This window comes from Tauraco erythrolophus, chromosome 5, assembly GCF_009769465.1.
Source record: "Tauraco erythrolophus isolate bTauEry1 chromosome 5, bTauEry1.pri, whole genome shotgun sequence".
Classification (NCBI taxonomy): Eukaryota; Metazoa; Chordata; class Aves; order Musophagiformes; family Musophagidae; genus Tauraco; species Tauraco erythrolophus.
In genome coordinates this window covers 27153451-27171991 of record NC_141469.1, presented here as the reverse complement: position 1 = coordinate 27171991, position 18541 = coordinate 27153451, and the positions used below count along the sequence as shown (strand labels likewise).

Below are 18541 nucleotides of genomic sequence, written 5' to 3'. Positions count from 1 at the left end.
TGATGGCTGCCTGGCACAGATGATTTGTGAGACCTGGATTTTGTGTGTATAAAAACCTGAGCTACACTGCACAAGCCAGAGAACTAAGCTTTCTGTAACTGCCATGCATGGCTGGCCAAGCACATTATCCAGTAGAGGTGAACAGGAAACATTTCTTAATGTGTTCAGCCAGTGTAGTTTTACTTGACTACTTTGGAAATTGCTACTTAAAAGTAGTTGTGAAATAAAGGAAGATGTGAACTTGCTGAGCATTAATTATGCTAAAGTTGTAATCCATGTGTAATACCCTTAACTTCACTAGGTATAAAGTATGCATTGTAGCTCATATTACTTCATTTTAACTGAGGCTTTTCTTAAGCAAAGCTAATGTAAGCAGATATTTGTTGGAAGTAGGGCCAAATAGGATGGGAGAGGAAGTGGAAAGATTAATCCTTAATTTTATTTCCTGACCTGTGCAGTAATATCAGCAGTTCTACTAGTAGATTTTGCTGATACAATGTTCTGAAAACCTGCTTATTTAAACTTAGCTGTTGTCCCTTTCCAAGTATGTGAACAGTTCTTACTGGATACTTGCCTTTGTTATGCATAAAGTTTCTTTTGTGATGTGTTTGAGTGTCAGTTCATGCAGTGTACGTGCTTCAAAGCTCATTTAGCAGAGGAATGAGGTAGGATGAAGTAAAGCACAATACTGAAGCTTGCCTTGGCAAAGACGACTTTTTCCTCTCCTTCCCACCACACAAGGCAGAAAAGAAGGGATCAAAAAAGGGATATGTAGATTAATATACTTGAATCAATAAGTTGGGACCAAGATTTAAGTATGTGGGAGAGTGTGTTTCTGACATGGAACAGCTTTGCAGAGTTCTTGTAGTGCTTGGTCACTCCTGGAGAGACTCCTTTTCTGGTATTGCCCCTTTGCCAATGGTGTCCTAACTGAAGGGAAAACAACAAAGGGGAAGAAAATCTTTGTTTGCTTGATCAGTCCTTTGGAAACCCAGACATGTACTCTGTTAGAATGAATTTCTGTTTTTCTTTTAAATGGAGCACAAATGTGCCTTTCATGTAGGGAGGAGTTATTCTTGTCACTTCTGATGTTTCAGGCTCCTGATGCCTACCCACTCGGAGCTGTTATTGCAGGACTAGACTAAACTTAACTTTGAACGTATTAGGAAGAGTTCAGAAGCTTTTAAAGGAAATTTTTGTTTCTTGTCTGTTCTTAAAGCCTTTGGTATTCCTGAACACAAATTCATCGTTCTACTGCAGCATTTAACAAGGCTGTCCAAGTCATCCTATATGCCTAAACTAAGGCTTTGGCGTATTAGCAATGTGGCATGAGCTTTGAGAACTTCAAGCAATGCAGCAAGTCTTCATTGATTCGCTAGTTATTCCCCCAGTCTACGATAAGGAGGGTTTTTCATTAATATATCTACAATTAGAACTCTAAATATTAGTAAATTCTTCATGTTGAGATGAATAATTAATGATTGTTAATGACATTGAACGGAATTGAATTCACGATGTGAACTGAATTCCTGACTCATTCTAATAAATGAAATTAATTTCAAGTATATTCCAGCTGCTCTCTTTTTAGGCATGTATTAGAAGTTTTATTAGAAACTTGCTTTGTTTCAAAAGTTGCATGTAGATGCGGTATCTTAACAGAGGTATGGATGCAAAACTAAAATAATTTTTTAAATGCAAATGAGGAATGATGAGACCGTTGTACTAAGAAAATGTTTATTGCTTTTCTAGGCTTACAAATCCTTAGTGGACAAAGCTGGTATGGGATCAATGGTTTCAGTACGCTATCTCGGCGAAGAGAGATGTGTTTTTCTTTCCGAAGCCCTTTTGACACCCATTCAGGTAACCTTGTATGGCATTATAAAGATGGAAGATAAATTTCTTATCTTGGTACTTAAGATATGTCAAGTTAATATATTCTAAATGCAAACTTTAGATGAGTAAAAACTTGGAGTAGGTGTGTATTGTTGTAACTCATGAACATCAGTTCTGAATGTGGCGTGCGTGTTGATTTAAAAACCTTCTGAAGCTGATCCAGGATGTGGTCGCTTAAGAGAGGTGGATGAGGGAGTGTGTTAGGACAGTTAGTCAGCTCAGGTGACAGCAATTGCATCATGTTGATACTGAGGATAATTGGGAATAGTTTCCTTTTGTTCTTGTGAATGTGAATGCCATTACTATGAAAAGGGTTGCAGGGATGTCTGGAATAAATCTTGCTGTTCAGTAGAAACACACCACTTCTAATCCTAAACAAATGTGGAATTGGGCAGGATGTAAATGAGGTGATTGTATTGTAGTCCCTTTATCAAGAAGCAGGAGGAAAGTTGTTAGTGAAAATTACGTAGAGATGGGTTGAAACAATTGCCCTGTGTGACTTGCTGGTCAAGCATTTTGAGGAATAATATCTGCTACTGATAAAGGATTTAACCTTTTCAGAAAACTGATCTGAAGACTTATAAACAGTCTGAATAAAACTTGAAGTAGATGTTGAGACTGCTAGTAGTGCCATCATTAGTATTCTACTTTGACTTGTTAATGGTCAGCAAACAGACAACTCCTCTTGAAAAACTAACAAAATCACTTAAAGCTAAATTTGAGTTGTATATTGTTCTCTTGCTTGTGTTGGCTCAACAACAGAGTAAAGATTTCCTTATGTTGAAGCCTATCTTGATACTGCAATGGAGAATATTACTTTTCTGGCATCTTGAATAGTAATTTCTTGACTACTAGCTCTTGAGGCTTCTGCTTCTTACAAATACCAGAGCAGTGCTTGGGGGGAAAAAAAAACCCAAAACTTTTTTTAATGGCACTCTGAGCCATTGTTAAAAACTTGCTTTAAATTTTCAATTTCAGAATCAATTCTGAATGTCGTCAAGCAGTTTATTTTAGATAACAATATAGAGAAAAAAACCCTAAAATATAAATATGTGATGCTGAATGATTATGAATGATTTAGATGTAGCATACTCTGTTTCATTCATATGAACATTTCATAATGGTGCCTTGAGATGGACTGGATCCTGGAGTTGTTATCATAAAAAGAAACCTAAAACTTAAAATATTGCATTTACATCCACTCAGGACTACTTATAAATTGCTGCTTCTGAGAATTTGAAATCCTAAATTGAAAAATGGATGGTTCAGTTAAACTTAGTGGTCATTAGCAATGTAGTAAAACGAAGCTAGATTGTTTTCAGAACCGTATTAAAGTAGACCTGGAGAGCTCACTTCAGTCTGGCTTGCTGGTGTTTTTTTGAGATTAGTGGTAAGGAAATCATGTCTGCCTCAATAAATACAGTATCTTAGGAGCTAAAGTAAGACAGAGTAATGAAAAACTTGTTGGACTTGCTGATATCCTGTTTCTAAATATCATGTCTTTTTGTTTATTAAAAGCGTTATACTTGATATCAACTTCTTTATTTTTTTTCCTACATAGGACGTGGACAGTTCCAGGCTTCCTCTGAAGGATGATCAAAACGTTAATGAAGAAATTCAGGCTTTGGTTAAGAAGCACCTAGATGAAACACGCTTGGTACAAGGTACGAGCATACTCTGTAGCAAAAAACTCTGGCAATAAACACTCAAGTCAAAAGGCCAATTTTTGTACAGTAATATGTTTTAGGGATAAAACCTTTTTTTAAAACACTGATTCCATGTTCTTTTGCAACAGTGAAAGCAAAATGTCAAGGATTATAGAGATTTAAGTTTCAAGTATTTCCTTTGTAAGAATGAGTACAGAATTTAGGCGCATATAGATGGCCTGGCACTTGTGAAAGAGATCATATGTGTAGCAATTCTGACTGAAATTATTAGGAGTTGCTTATTGTTTCATGTAGCTTGATTATTATTTTTTCCGGTCTGCTGCTTGTTTACAAAAACTTCCAAAGTTTTATATAGAGGCTACTTTTTTAGTCAAGTTAAAATTGTTATTTTCACATTTACTGGCTTCAAATTCTTAATTACTGGGTTTGTACAAGTATATTCATAGTTATATAATGGCATATGCAAGAAACGCCTTGCTTTTATGGAAAGGTAAATGTTGCAACTTAGAGCTGTCATTTCCAGTACTGTAAAGAGAGGAAAATTTCACAACTAATCATTGAATCTCCATTTCTGAGTCCTCCAGAGTTCAGACAGCGAGGCAGATCAGTGGTCAGTCTGGCCTCTGCTGCATGTCTTAACTCCCAGAAAACTTCATTGAATTATTCCAGGAAAGAGGTAGCTGGAACATAATTTTATCATGCTTTTTCTCTACCTCAGCTATGTGGAAGTTATCAAGGTTCTCGGTTTGTTTTGCTTAGTTTCATCTTGTATGCAGTACTGTTGGCAAATTCATGTTGGTAACTGATGATCCTCATGCTCCCTTTTTCTTAAGCTCCCTTATCTTATATCTTTCAATTTTTAAGGTGGAAAAAATATAATTGGTTCAAAAATCAGGATTTATAGCCTGGATCCATCTACTCAGTGGTTCACAGCAGTTGTTGTCAATGGTAATCCAGCTACAAGAACTCTAGAAGTCAACTGTCAGGAGGTAAGAACCAGTTGCTGTGAGTTTACAAATGGAGATGGTGAATGAGTGAGATCTTGTATTTATATCCCCACCAGCACCATTTTTAATTATGTCCTTACTGTAATAAGCTTAAAAAAAAATGGGCATCAGTGTAGTACAGAATAATGTATTACACCGAAGTGTTTCTATACTACTTCATGCTGCTGGTAGAGTTACCAAATAACAAATGGTCTTCTACACAAAATAAAGGAGACGTGGAATTTTTTGCTTGAAGAGTGAAACAAACGTACGATCTTGGTTTCTTTGCTTTCTATACTGTGTAGACAGTGCTCTGAAGAACGAATTTATACGTGTCTTTTTGTGCAGAGACACTGTCACAACAATGTACTGTTAAATTCAGCTTGATATTCAAAGAACCTAGAAGTTAAGTGTCTAAGCTTAGTCTATACCACAACATCTAAGATAAACGCATTCAAATGGTAGCTTCCACCTCTCTAAATGGCTGCTTCTGTGTTTTTGTTCCCTTCCAAGATTCCAGCTTTAAAAACTCTTGATCCAGAGTTAATTCATGTGGAAATCATATATGACAACAATGGACAATGTGGTAAGACCTATTGTTGTTTGTACTTTAAACACTAAGTAGCATATTTGTGAGAAACAGACTAATCTTGATCACCTTATCTTCCAGATAAATCTAAAAGAATTGGGGGCGTGAAAAGGAAGTCATCTGACAATAGTGGAAGTGTTGATGCTAAACTCACAAAATCTTCTCCTGAGGTAATGTCTTACTATGTTATATATGACTGTTATGTAATGGTTATGTCATTTCTCAGAACAGTCTTGAATGAGGGTTAAATGGGAAAGTGGGATAATAAATATAATCCCTGGGAGGGTGTGCTGATTTCTTCGAAACTTGTCTAGGCATGGGTAAAACGTCTTTTGCCTTGTGATAACCAGAGAAAAAGTTACTGAGCCTTGAAGGTTGGGTTCGTTTTTTTGCTGTACTTTTTCCCCCCTCCTTCTGCTCAGGAGTTAGCCTGCCTGGTCATGTATTCTGTAGGGAGGGAAAACACAAAGTGGTTCTCAAGTTGATAACCTTTGCTTCTCACGTTCTTTTTCAGCTATTTGTACTTAAACCCAAAACCTTCAGCTACGCTTGCATGCTTTTAGGGTTCAAGCTACACAAACAGCAGTCTCGAAGAATGCTGTTTCAGTACAAAAAGGGAATGTGACTGCTTCTCTAGTACTTCCATGTCTACATTTATTTCTTTTGTGAGTGACCTGCCAAGTAACACTGAGATCCAAGGAAACTGTCTCAAAGGTCAAAGACAGTCTGTGTAACTTAAGTATAGACATGCAAATGAAAAATAATGGCTTGGCTAAAGAACAGGACTTAACTTGCCCTGTAATTTTAGTCTAGTGTTTCAGGCCAAAAATTGCATTTTAGGCAGGAGTAGCCTTCTGGAAGCTCTAGAGTGGTGGTGGGGCGGGAGCGTTGGGTTTTGTTTTGGTGGGTGATGTGTGGGGTTTTTTTGACTTCGTGTTCTTGGCTTTTGTGCAGTCAGTCCTGCGCTGAGTCAGCTGTGTAGATCTCACTAATGACTGCATATCATTATTAGTCATATTTAACAGCCTCACAGAGATACAGCATGAAGTAGCAAGTACAGGATAACGTTCCTCAATGAAAAGAGTGTGATCTATCTTGTATTTACTTCTGAGGACAGCAAATGAGTATGAAGTAGCTCATGCATTGCAGTCATACTGTGCTTATGCTGTTACTATAGCTCATGCTCGAGTACCTGTAGCATCTTTCGGGTGCTCAGTTTGCCAGTCTTTGGCTTTCTGCGTATTCAGCCATTGAGTAGCTTGCTTGGTACACATAAAGCTGGTCTTTATTTCATATTCTGAATGTCCTGCAGAACAGTTACCATGAGCTGAATTCATAGCTTGTTTCACCATAGTTTTTCCTTAAAGTAGTGTAGTTACTTTTAATTTTCTAGTCTGCCTTTCTTTGAAGGACTGGATCCTTTTATCACTTTTGTACTCATTGGGAAATGTCTTGCAACTATTTTCTTAAAATAGTTACAAGTGAGGGTACTTTCTAATAAGGAAAACAAAAGCTCTGCTTGTTTCTCTGATTTTGTGGATGTGAATATATGGGAGTGATAGGCTGAAGAGATATTTTTTGTTTTACTTAGTGTGTGATAGTACTCTGTTTTCTAATACGGAGTTAATTAATTCCAGTGGGGTTTTTTGAGAGCTTGTCTTGAAGCCTGACAGCTGTGTTATAACAAAGCAGAAAGGAAATATTTTGGAGTTGGTGGTAACAAGCCTGTAGTGCAACTTCCAGCAGTAAGCTGAGCATGTGTGAGTGGAATATGGATGTTGGAGTTGAGGAAGGAGCCCCACAGAAAACTACTGCTTTTAAAGACACTTGCTAATTTGGTACGCCTGTTGTAGTCCTGAAAGAATTGTAGGTTTGTAAGGCTGGTAATTGAATCAGCACAGGGTTTCTTTACTTAACACTTTCTAGAATTCTCGTACAAAGATTTTTCTCCCTACAGGGAAGTTCACATCTAGATTTTTGGTGATGTCAGACTAACTTCACAGTTTTAATTTTCCCTAAGATTTTCAGTGAGGTCTGAAAGCTATTTCTGAATTCACCAGTTATGAAGAGCAGAGTTTTCTATCTTCCTTTCCACCTTCTTAATACAATTCCTTCTTCTCCCTCAAAAAGTCTGTTGTTAATCGGGGGAAAATGAATTAACATGAACAGTGTTTTATGGAATCTGTGAAGTTTAAATCATAGAATCATAGAATGGTTACGGTTGGAAGGGACCTCAAAGATCATCTAGTTCCAACCCCCCTGCCATGGGCAGGGAAACCCTCCACTACACCAGGTTGCCCAAAGCCTCATCCAACCTGGCCTTGAACACTTCCAGGGATGGGGCATCCACAACTTCTCTGGACAACCTGTTCCACTGCCTCACCACCCTCAGAGTAAAATATTTCTTTCTTATATCTAACCTAAATCTGCCCTCTTTCAGTTTAAATCCATTGCCCCTTGTCCTATCACTACATGCCCTTGTAAAAAGTCCCTCTCCAGCTTTCCTGTAGGCCCCCTTTAAGTACTGGAAAGCTGCTATAAGATCACCCGGAGCCTTCTCTTCTCCAGGCTGAACAGCCCCAACTCTCTCAGCCTGTCTTCATAGCAAGAGGTGCTCCAGGCCTCTGATCATCTTCGTGGCCCTCCTCTAGACTCGTTCCAGTAGCTCCATGTCCTTCTTGTGTTGGGGACTCCAGAGCTGAACACAGTATTCCAGGTGGGGTCTCATGAGAGTTGAGTGGAGGGGCAGAATCACCTCCCTCGACCTGCTGGCCACGCTCCTTTTGATAAAGCCCAGGATACGGTTGGCTTTCTGGGCTGCCAGCGCACATTTCCGGCTCGTGTTGAGCTTCTCATCCACCAGCACTCCCAAGTCCTTTTCCTCAGGGCTGCTCTCAATCCATTCTCTGCCCAGCCTGTACTTGTGCATGGGATTGCCCCGACCCACGTGCAGGACCTTGCACTTGGCCTTGTTGAAATTCATTAGGTTCTCACAGGCCCATCTCTCCAGCCTGTCAAGGTCCCTCTGGATGGCATCCCTTCCCTCCAGCGTGTCCACAACACCACACAACTTGGTGTCATCTGCAAACTTGCTGAGGGTGCACTCAATCCAACTGTCCATAAAAGAACACTCTAAGTAGTCTTTCCATCGTATGGACTGAGTGAAGAATGGTCTTCAATGAGCTTTATTAAACATGGTGGGAAGAACATGAATGTATTTTTCTTTCCAAGCTAAACCCTGTAAAGCAGTGTTTCTGTTATCCTGAATTTTCCTGACTGTTAAAATCTCCCTTACAGGTTTCTCCCAGTCAAGGACATGTGCAGTCAGTACCAACAGTGTTGGGTGAAGCATTGCTAGGATGTACTCCTGCTAATAAAGACCAAAGGCATCAAGGCCTGCCCCTGCCAGCTAACTCACCACCCAATCTTGGTGCAGATACTCCTCAGGGGTAAGGAATCAGTTTATATTTATGTGTTTTTTTCCTCCAAAAATAACTGCAGTTCTTAGCAAAACAAACTCAAGTTGTTTAAAGAACTGTAGTAAGTAGTCTTCTGTAATATTGGCATAGAAAAGTGTTAGATTTAGTTGTCCTGGATACATAACGTGTTTGCTTATGCCACGTTTTTCTTTTTCATAGAATCATAGGATAGTTTGGGTTGGAAGGGACCTTTAAAGATCATCTAGTCCAACCCCTCCTGCAGTGAGCAGGGACATCTTCAACTAGATCAGGTTGCTCAGAGGCCTGTCCAACCTGACCTTGAATGTTTCCAGGGATGGGACATCTACCACCTCTCTGGGCAACCTGTTCCAGTGTTTCACCACTCTCAGCGTAAAAAATGTCTTCCTTATACCTAGTCTAAATCCACCTTCTTTTAGTTTGAAGCCATTACCCCTTGTTCTGTCATAACAGGACCTACTGAAAAGTTTGTCCCCCTCTTTCTTGTAAGCCTCCTTTAAGTATTGAAAGACTGCAAGAAGGTCTCCCTGGCGTCTTCTCTACTCCAGGCTGAACAACTCTCTCAGCCTTTCCTTAAAAGAGAGGTGTTCCATCCCTCTGATTATTTTTGTGGCTCTCCTCTGGACCCACTCCAACAGGTCCATGTCTTTCCTGTGCTGAGGTCCCCAGAACTGAACGCAGTACTGCAGGGAGTGTCTCACCAGAGGGGACTAGATGGGCAGAATCCCCTCCCTCGACCTGCTGGCCACACTTCTTTTCATGCAGCCCAGGATACAGTTGGCTTTCTGGGCTGCGAGTGCATGTTGCTGACATTATCTTTGAGGTAGTTGCTGTTCAGTGTCACAAGCCAATGTTCCTGCTTCATTGTACCCGTCCGTAAACTGATTGGTTATACATAGGTGTTGTGCCTACTTTTTGTCTAGTGTGTTCCTCCTCTGCCTCTAACAAAAACAGAACACATTCAGACAGGTATCCTGTATGCTAGCTTCTTGCAGATCAAGTACAGGTCCTTGCAGATCAAGTACAGAAATTATATTTCTGTTGAACACCAGTGGCTTTAAACTTTTGTTACCTGTAGGAGGCTAGAAAATGTTCATCTGGGTGTAAAAACCCTCCAGTACAGAGTTTCCCACTCCAGACTTTCCTTAAACAAATTTGGGCTGATACTGCATTCCATTATAGATCTAGCGCTAGAAGTCATGTTGTCAACACATTTTTCAGTCAGATAAATGTCTCCAAAATACAGACTTCTACATCAGCTGTGACAGTAGGAAAGGCAGTCATGGGCCTGAGATGAAGGGTATGTTTTATTCTATTCTCTGACCATAGCAAGTATGGGAACTGTATTGTACCATGTAACTGTTTTCCTGAGTGTAATCAGAGCTCCTTCCGAACTTGCGTAATTTGAAGGTCAGCGTATTGTGCTTGTGCCCCCAATTCTGTCACAAAAATGAACATATATGGTAGAAACAGTGTGACAGGAAAGCTCAAATTTTGTGTCTCAGCTTTAAAAGAAGTGATATAGGTTTTTTCCACTTAGTTTTGTGTATGTGTTTCATGTAGAAAATATGTGGTTTTTTTCTTTTGGACTTTTTGTGCGGGAGCAGTTTTACTGCCTCCAGTATAGACTTGTAGTGCCAGCCAGAAGTTCCTTGAGTATTAGAATCTTCTCACATAGATATGCAAGTGAAATGTGTTTGGTTATATAGCTGTTGACTGGGGATAATGAGAAAGTAACTATTTAATTGTGAGAGAAGGTAGTGGAGTAGCTGCAGTATCTAAATTTGTGTGCTTACATGTGTGTACAGCTTTCTCATTCTATCTAACTCTTAAAAAAAAAAACAAAACAAAAACCCACAAACAAGAAACACCAAACTACAAAAAACAACCAAACCTAAACAAAAAAAACCCTCAAAAACACAAACCTATTTAATGTCACACAAAATTTAAAGTCTTGAATCATCAACATTCAAAATATATGGTTAAATTTCTTCTTTCAAGCTTCAGATGTGACTAGATTGAGCAGCCGATGCCCTGGTTTGTTTGACACCTTTTTCTTTGTCCAATTATTGCATGTTATGTGTTTCAGCACATGTAGGCGAAGCTTGCCGGAAACTCATCCTTCTTGTCTTAATACTGGAATTAAACCATTGAAGGAAGATCTGACAGCCTTTCCTAAAGTGGGCTTTATATCTAAAGAACAAACACAAAATCTTAATGATCAAAATGGTAAATACACCTCTTTGACAACCTCAAGATCTTCATCTTTGACTGATTCAGCTAATGAAAAAGGAACTAACTTGAAAAACACAAGTGAACCTCTCACAAAGCCCACAACAAACTTTCCAAAAGAGTGCACTTCTGTAAAACAGTTGCAACATCTTCACTCTTCCATGGCAATACCCAGAGTCGGTAGCACTGTTGAACTTCAGCGGACTTTGGATTGTAGACCCTCAACGTCAGATGCTCACCTTCTCTCTTCTTCTGAGTCTGGAGTTAAATCACAGAGCAATTGCAATAGCCAGAAGAGCCACAAAGGAAACAAGATTGATGAACTTACAGACATGGAATTTTTTATTAGAAGAAATTCAAATGAGTTTCTTTATGACAGAAATGAAAACGAAAGCTTTTGGACTGGAGGTGGCAAGGTCCAGGATAATAGTAAGTGTTTTTAAATCTTCCTGTCATTTGAACGTCCTTGTAGTTTCTTTGTAATTACATACAAGTAGGTCCTTTGTAACATAACATAATTAGTATTTTAAATTATGTGAGTGAATCTAGAATTTCAGTCATTTGTGGGTTCTTTTACAAGGGGAAAAACATCCTTTCCTGATAAAGGAAAAGAACTAATCATTAATTTCTACAAACAAGTTGTTACAAAATGGTATGCAAGAACAGAATGGCAGAACAGGTTACAAAAACAAGGTTCTGTTTGGAATGCAAATGCTGATGGCATAATGAGGCTGCTTCTGTTTTTTTAGCAATGGTCCTAAATTTTGTAAGCATGATGAGAGATGGAAGTTTTTCTCAACAAAGCTTTGTTCAAGCAGGTCTTTCATTTAATAACTGTTCTGAAAACAGAACAAAAACCTAAACTCAACTAACAAAAAAAAAAAAATGGAAACCACCCCATCTCAAAACAATCCACCTTGTTTTCTGTGACCCAGTTCCACTTGGTGAGCTCTTCTAAGTTTTTCACATGGGACAGAATGGGAAAGGCTTTAGTTGTTTAAGGAGCTGGACTCCTGATGTTATGCATTGTGCTGTGCATCAGGCAGTATAGCTGATCATTTAGGGTTTTGGGAATCTCACTACACGCCTGCCTCTTCTTTCCAATCTCATGTTGCTTGGTCTTGGATTACCATGTGCTGTTCCATAATTAACACAGGTTACACAGCCAGCCAAGCAGTCACTGTTGTGCCCTGCTAGGCCTCACCCGCAGTGTGGGAGGGAGAGAGATGTTTGGCATCTGTTACAGTGAGATGCTGAAAGCCATTGCAACATGAACACAGGACTGAGAAATGGCCGGGTTGTACTTCTGACTTCATTGCTTGTGAAACGTGGTTGCTTCATGCCCTGGTCTACTCGGTGCTCAGGTACTCCAGCCCTGGTGGCTGAAGCACTTTCACTAAACCAGACGCTCTTTCAAAATTTTCCTCTGGGAAGGAGTGAAAGGAGCTGTTAAGCTTGGGTTCACAGACTATGACTCCAGTGGAACTATAGCTTGAGAAAGTTTTTACTGACCTGAAAAGAAGGTTCTGCCAGATGCAAATATTTTAGCATAACTTTGTTACAATGCCATGTGAAACTTAAAGGAAAAGTTGACATGGATCTTTCACCAAAACCTGTTTGCTTACCCCTTTATATGAGAAACTGAATCTTGTCTCATCTACACCACTCTTCCCCGCAGTAATTGTTCGCAAGTCAATTTTAGCAGATGCTTCCAAAGTGAAGAAGCTGCAGCAAAGTGGAGAAGCATTTGTACAGGATGGTTCCTGCAACAATATCGCACCTCACTTGCATAAATGCAGGGAATGCCGTTTGGACAGTTACCGGAAGAACAAAGAGCAAAGAGACTCCACTGTCTTTTGCCGATTCTTTCACTTTAGAAGGTACGAACAATTTTGACTCTATGTAGACCTTGATGTTCTTTATATGTGAATAACATGCCCCACATCTGAGTTGGACATACGACCTTGTTTTCCTTTCTGAAAGGGGGGCTGTTGGGTGCTCTCTGTTAGCTATAACACTGATCTTCCTCTTCCAGGACAGATGAAAAAACAGTTATTTGGTCAAAGTAGTCTCATTTAGGTCTCTGGTTGACAACTGCTGTGTGTCAGTGTGTAGCTGTTAAGCTATAGGGCTGATACATATAATGAGAGGTTGCCTGTGGTTCTTTGTAGCCCTTAGAAATTTAACTGCTTCATTTGAGTAGAAAATATTTTGGCAGGACTTTGGGCTCTTTATTTTGCTATTCTGGGCTGAGTGCCAAAAGGATAACATGAGTTTAGTTTGAGTGCTACAGCTCAGTAGTGTTGGAGATACTAGTGAGAGGGTGGATTCCATGCATGTCTCCCAAAATTTAGCAGTTGGACACATGAAATATTAGATATATATCCACAGCTGTGAAAAAGTTGCAGTAAGTGGCCGGGGCTTTCAACTGAAGTCACGGAATAGTGATGAGCAAAACAGTAATTTACATTGTGTTGCTCCATTCTTTGTTCCACTTCACACGTGAGAGTTTGTGCCGCTGCTTTAAGCTTGCCATAGGAACATGTAACCCGTACGCTCACTGGGTTTCAGGAGGGAGAATGGGGAGGGTCAGCAAGGCAATTTGAAGGAAAACCCATGGGCCGTGGAGTGGTGGTTGCTTTTTCAGACCTGGTGTGCAGCTTCAGATCCATTGTACCCCACGCATGGCCCCCAGAGCCTGATTCTGGCGTTCAACAGTCAAGGTCTTCTGATGTTTCATCTCTTTAGTTCTTAAGGCTCCATGAGGAACCTTTTCAAAAAAGTGTTAAACTGTTACTTGAAGCCTATCTGTAAGCCCTGGGTGGATGTTGTAAAAGTGCAGTGTCCTGCTCTTTTTTAAAATGTCCTTTCCTTTGTTTTCAAGTTGTGTTAATTTTTTCCATGAACTATTTGATCTCATGTCCAGATGTTGTTGCATGCTGCTTTTCATTTTCCCCTACAGCTATGTAAGCTTTGAGACATGGACTGTGTTCTATGGGAAGAAGGTAATGCTTGTGATGTTAGAGAGGAAAAGCAAAAATACTGGTTATCACAGGGGAGAGGGGAAGCTTACTTAGTTTTTCTTTTGATTTTCAGAGCAATGATTTTCTTTTGAGTCTCTAGGTAGAATAAAAAGAAGCTATAGGTCTGAAGACCTTCTGGAGAGAAAGCTGAAAGCAGAAAGGATACAAAAATCATGAAAAAAACCCACAACTTTTCCACTCTTGCATTTGTTTCTTGAGGTTTATTTTTCTTTCACTGCAATGCTGTCCCCTTTGTATGTCTTGTAGCTAAAGGTTTAAAAAAAAAAGATGTGTTACTAATCTATTATTTAACCTCAGATTAGAGATTTTATTATAGTAAATCTTGGGATAATCTGACATTAATTGAAATGTTCAAAAACGTGTGAGACCAGAGTAACAACAGACTAGGCTAATTAATCTTCTCAGGGTAAAAATCCAGACTTGCAGTGCAGTTCAAAGCAGTTGAATCCTTCAGTTTCAAACTGGAAGCTGATGGAACTGTCTGTTTTTATTGAATGTGAAATCTGCAAAGTCTGAAGGTGGTGTTTATCTGGTGATATCAGCTGCCAGCATGTGTTTTCTTGCCACGCTTAACACTATAGTGAGCACGTTTTGTCACCAGAAGTCAGCTTCCCTCTACAGCATTTAGTGAAAAGGTTCCTGAAAACATGAGCAGAACTCTTGCGGTTTTTTTATTTAATAAACTATTAATGATACAGATCTCATTCTTTCCACCTGTTCAGAATCACTTAAGAATATCTCACTCAAATTTCACTGGATTTTTTTGACAGCTACTTCCAAATTAATATGAATTAAAAAAATCTTTAGCTAGGAAATCTACCTTTCTACAAAAACCTGCTATTTCGAGGGTGTTTTTTTAAACAAGCAGTGCATTAAGCATGCTTAATGACTATTGTGTTTACCCATGTCTTTTGCAACTGTTATGTGCTAAACTCATTGACTTACAGTATACATGTTTACAGGTCAGGTATTGACTCATTGGAATAAATGTAAACTAAGAAAACATTTGAGATCATGGGGGTTTCTCCTTTTTCCTCTCTTTCCACAGGTTGCAGTTTAATAAGCATGGAATACTGCGTGAGGAAGGCTTCTTAACTCCAAATAAATACGACCCTGAGGCTATTAGCTTATGGCTGCCTTTATCAAAAAATGTTGTAGGTCTAGATCTCGACACAGCGAAGTATATTCTGGCAAACATCGGAGATCACTTTTGTCAGCTAGTGATATCTGAAAAGGAAGTTATGTCTACGATTGAACCACACAGTAAGATCAATTCGTATTAAAATAATCTATATTTGAATAGATTTATGTGAAACTTTAAGCTGCTGACCTGAGTGAAAATATATTGCGTGCATTTGCAAATGTCATGTAAGACTTCAGTGTTTCCCTCTCTTCTCGGAGAGAGGTAGTGGTTAAGATCCAGTGTGAACTAGTGTCAACAAGTCTTTACTCGCAGACAGGAGGAAAAGGAAAAGTAATTCTACCCTTCTTTATGTCAGAAGACTTTTCTCAATTTATCAAATTACTTTTCCTGTTGCAGAGAGTATAATTGTTAGGAAACAAAGTGTAAAAAAAAAAAAAAAAAAAATCAACTAAACCAGCAGGCAGCTGACAGCATATAAATGAAATAAACCTTTCATTCTGACTGCACAAATTCTGTTAGATTGCTTTGGTCTTATTTTGTTGCTCTTGCATAACAGACCTAATGCTGCCTGTCAAGTCAGTAAAGAAATCTTATTTTCTTCCACCTGAAATTTTCCAGTAGGGCTTTTTCAAGTGATTATAGGTACAGTCCTACTGGGAATAGACCAGAGAGGTGCTATTGATGGGATAACTGACTGTAGAGCTTCCATCAGTGTAGACAGGGCAAACCTTCCATCCTCAAACACAGGTTTTTGGCCACATAAGAACCTTTTTGGAGCCAACATGAGCAGACAGATGGGGAAGGTTGTGATCTTGCATAATCACTTTTCAGAGGAGAATGACTCTTAAAACTATGTTTGTTTTTTGGATTATAACTGCATGACTGAGATGCAGTACAGTTCAGGAGACTGCCTACCCGCTGTTTTCTGCGTTTGGGTAGTATTGACATGATACAAAGATTATATCAGTTTGCCAGTCACTCTAAGGTTTTGAATAGAAGGAGAAAAAACTTGACAGGCTTGAATGCCCTTCAAAAGGGGAGGGAAGACTTGAAGTATTTGAGAAGTGCTTGCTGTGAGGTCTTACCCTGGGCTACTTGCAATCTGCAAGTTCTGCTCTTCACTCGAACTGGAACATATTCAGGCCTGTGGAGCCAAAGTATCAATAGCCCGAGTGAGAGGTACAGACTGGAATACTGAAATGCTTTCAGAAGGATGAAATTTTGGGTGGAATTCATGAAACAAAGGGGAGATGTGGTGTTTCTGAATAGCAGAGGATGAATCTGTTAGCATAACTACCAGAAACATCTTTTGCTTTAAAAAAAAAAAACAGCCGCATGCGAGTTCTGGAGTTTGTTTAGAAGGAGCAAAATATTATGTATTCGTCTTTGATTGTTTATTGCCCTGGCTGGTGAGAGTAAGGGAGCTCAATTTACTTAAAATGGAGGATATTTTTAATGCCCTGGGTAGGAAAGAAGTAGTTTACAGTCTAGATATTCATTCTTCTTGTAACAGTTCAGTGAAAGAGTGCTTGCTCAGGTGGCACAGAAAAAAGGTAGATTGTTCTGCCACCATGAGTTGAAGGTATGGTAAACTTTTCTTGACAGTTCAGTTGAAATCGATACCTTTTCATAAAAATTCTGTCTCTGGCAAACTGACTTCTTCTAAAACATCAAAGTATTTTGTTTAGATACTCCTTTTTTAGAGGATTGTTTATGTTTGAATATTTTTGCACTGCACAGTATGTCTCAGGGTCAGTCCTTCTCTCTTTTACCAGTGAGTTACCAGACTGGTAGGTAGAGCCACAAGACAAATAAATGTGAGGGAGAAAATTGTTTGGGAGAGGTTCTTTAAAGGGCGTTTCTTAAAGGATTAGTAGAAAAGCACAAGTGAAATTATCCTCGTGTAGTAAAAGATTGACCAGTGTGGAAAGAACAGCTTGTTAGGTCACGTTGCTCCTTGGCCACCAAGTGCCAAAAGGAAACGTACAGAGAGAAGAGACAGGATCAAGCTACAGAGAGGAGACAAAAGAATAGGAAGAGTGGAAAAGGACAGAATTCAGAAAACTGAAATATGAAATGTCATGCAAAAGATAACAAAAAACCCCTCCATCCTGTTTTGGAGAAATTGGAGGATTGGCCTAGAAAATGGTAAATATAGTGCATGTTTTTAAAAGGCAGAGGAGAATGGAGCTGGTGATATTTAGACCTCTGTCTCCTGGAAGAATTTTTAAGCAAGTAGTCAAATGATTTTTACCTCATTCTTAAGAACAAATTGTGCCAAGCTATTCTAGTTTTGTTCCCTACATAGTTACTGGGCATTTTTCAGAAGAAAAGCAACAGATGTCTTGAGTCCTGGTGTTTTTTTTTTTTTTAGCATATGTTAGGACATGGTCTCCCATTACTTGCCTTTAAAATTAAGAAATGTTGTGGGCAGAAAAGCTTCAGAGAAGTTGCAAGTGTGGAAGGGAGGTAGGAGGAGGCAGATGTGTGCTTTCTGTACAGTCTCGTTTTCTAGCTGGCGACATAACGAAGATCAGGCTGAAATAACCTGTGCATAATGCAGCCCTGGAAGGGCTTGTAATTTTTTTGGAAGTTTACTGTCAACATTTAGAATGTTTCGAGTGAACTGAGGAAGTGTCTTGGGGGTGAGGAAAGGTGGAATATAATGGGTGTATAAGAAACCTGAACAGCAGTGGTCAGTTCAGAGAGGAACAGTAACTCACAGTTCTGAGAAGGTCTGATACCCTAGGTACCTATGAACATGCAGAAAGCCTACTAAAAGAAAGGTAACTACTTGCTCACTATGCTGTCAGAGAACAAGGACAGGCTGGTTGTGACAAGCTAGGCATTAAGCTTGGCTTGCTAGTAGTTACTCAATTTTTTTTCCAGAGTAGCGGTGGAATTTCACTTAGAAGGTCAGCAGTGTGCATGTTAACGTGGGCAAATACACGTCAGGAGTAAGATGCAGTTGGTGCTGCACAGGAGAAAGCAAAATGATCTTGGTTGCTTAGACTCTGTTCTGGACCCACTTCTCTGAATCTGTAACAGTAAAGGCTTTGTTTTGGAGTTCCCATGCAAAACCAAGTCTGAGCCTTATATCACTAAACTGTTTCAATGTATCTATATTTCACATGCAAATACTGTGTTTTGTTCAAACTAATGCTTCGACTGATCTGTTAATTGCCACAGGACAGGTAGCCTGGAAGCGTGCGGTTCGTGGAGTGCGAGAAATGTGTGATGTCTGTGACACCACAATCTTCAACCTCCATTGGGTCTGCTCTAAGTGCGGCTTTGGCGTGTGTGTAGATTGCTACAGGATGAAGAAAAAAAGCTTGCATGAAGGTGAGCACGCACATTGTTGCTTTCAAAAAGAGGGCAGAGGGGAAAGTCCACCTGCGTTTTGAACTTGGAAGTCAGTAACAACCTTAAACAACAAGCCTTCCCAACAAAAAGAACGTTCTAGACCATAATAGTAAAATACGTAGCTTTCCAGAGGAAGATGAAAGATGCACTAATAAAACAATCTAA

At 39.4% G+C, this 18541-nt stretch overlaps 1 protein-coding gene across 1 annotated transcript in view; it reads left to right on the top strand.

Annotated features, from left to right (window-relative positions):
• KDM3A (lysine demethylase 3A) overlaps positions 1-18541 on the top strand; it is a 34301-nt gene that overhangs the window by 3968 nt on the left and 11792 nt on the right. Inside the window, exons 4-13 of the mRNA XM_086611483.1 lie at positions 1750-1860; positions 3455-3557; positions 4425-4549; positions 5060-5132; positions 5217-5305; positions 8433-8584; positions 10683-11254; positions 12504-12705; positions 14918-15132; positions 18203-18355. Coding sequence (XP_086467609.1) covers positions 1750-1860; positions 3455-3557; positions 4425-4549; positions 5060-5132; positions 5217-5305; positions 8433-8584; positions 10683-11254; positions 12504-12705; positions 14918-15132; positions 18203-18355 — 1795 coding nt within the window. The remainder of the gene's footprint in view (positions 1-1749; positions 1861-3454; positions 3558-4424; positions 4550-5059; positions 5133-5216; positions 5306-8432; positions 8585-10682; positions 11255-12503; positions 12706-14917; positions 15133-18202; positions 18356-18541) is intronic.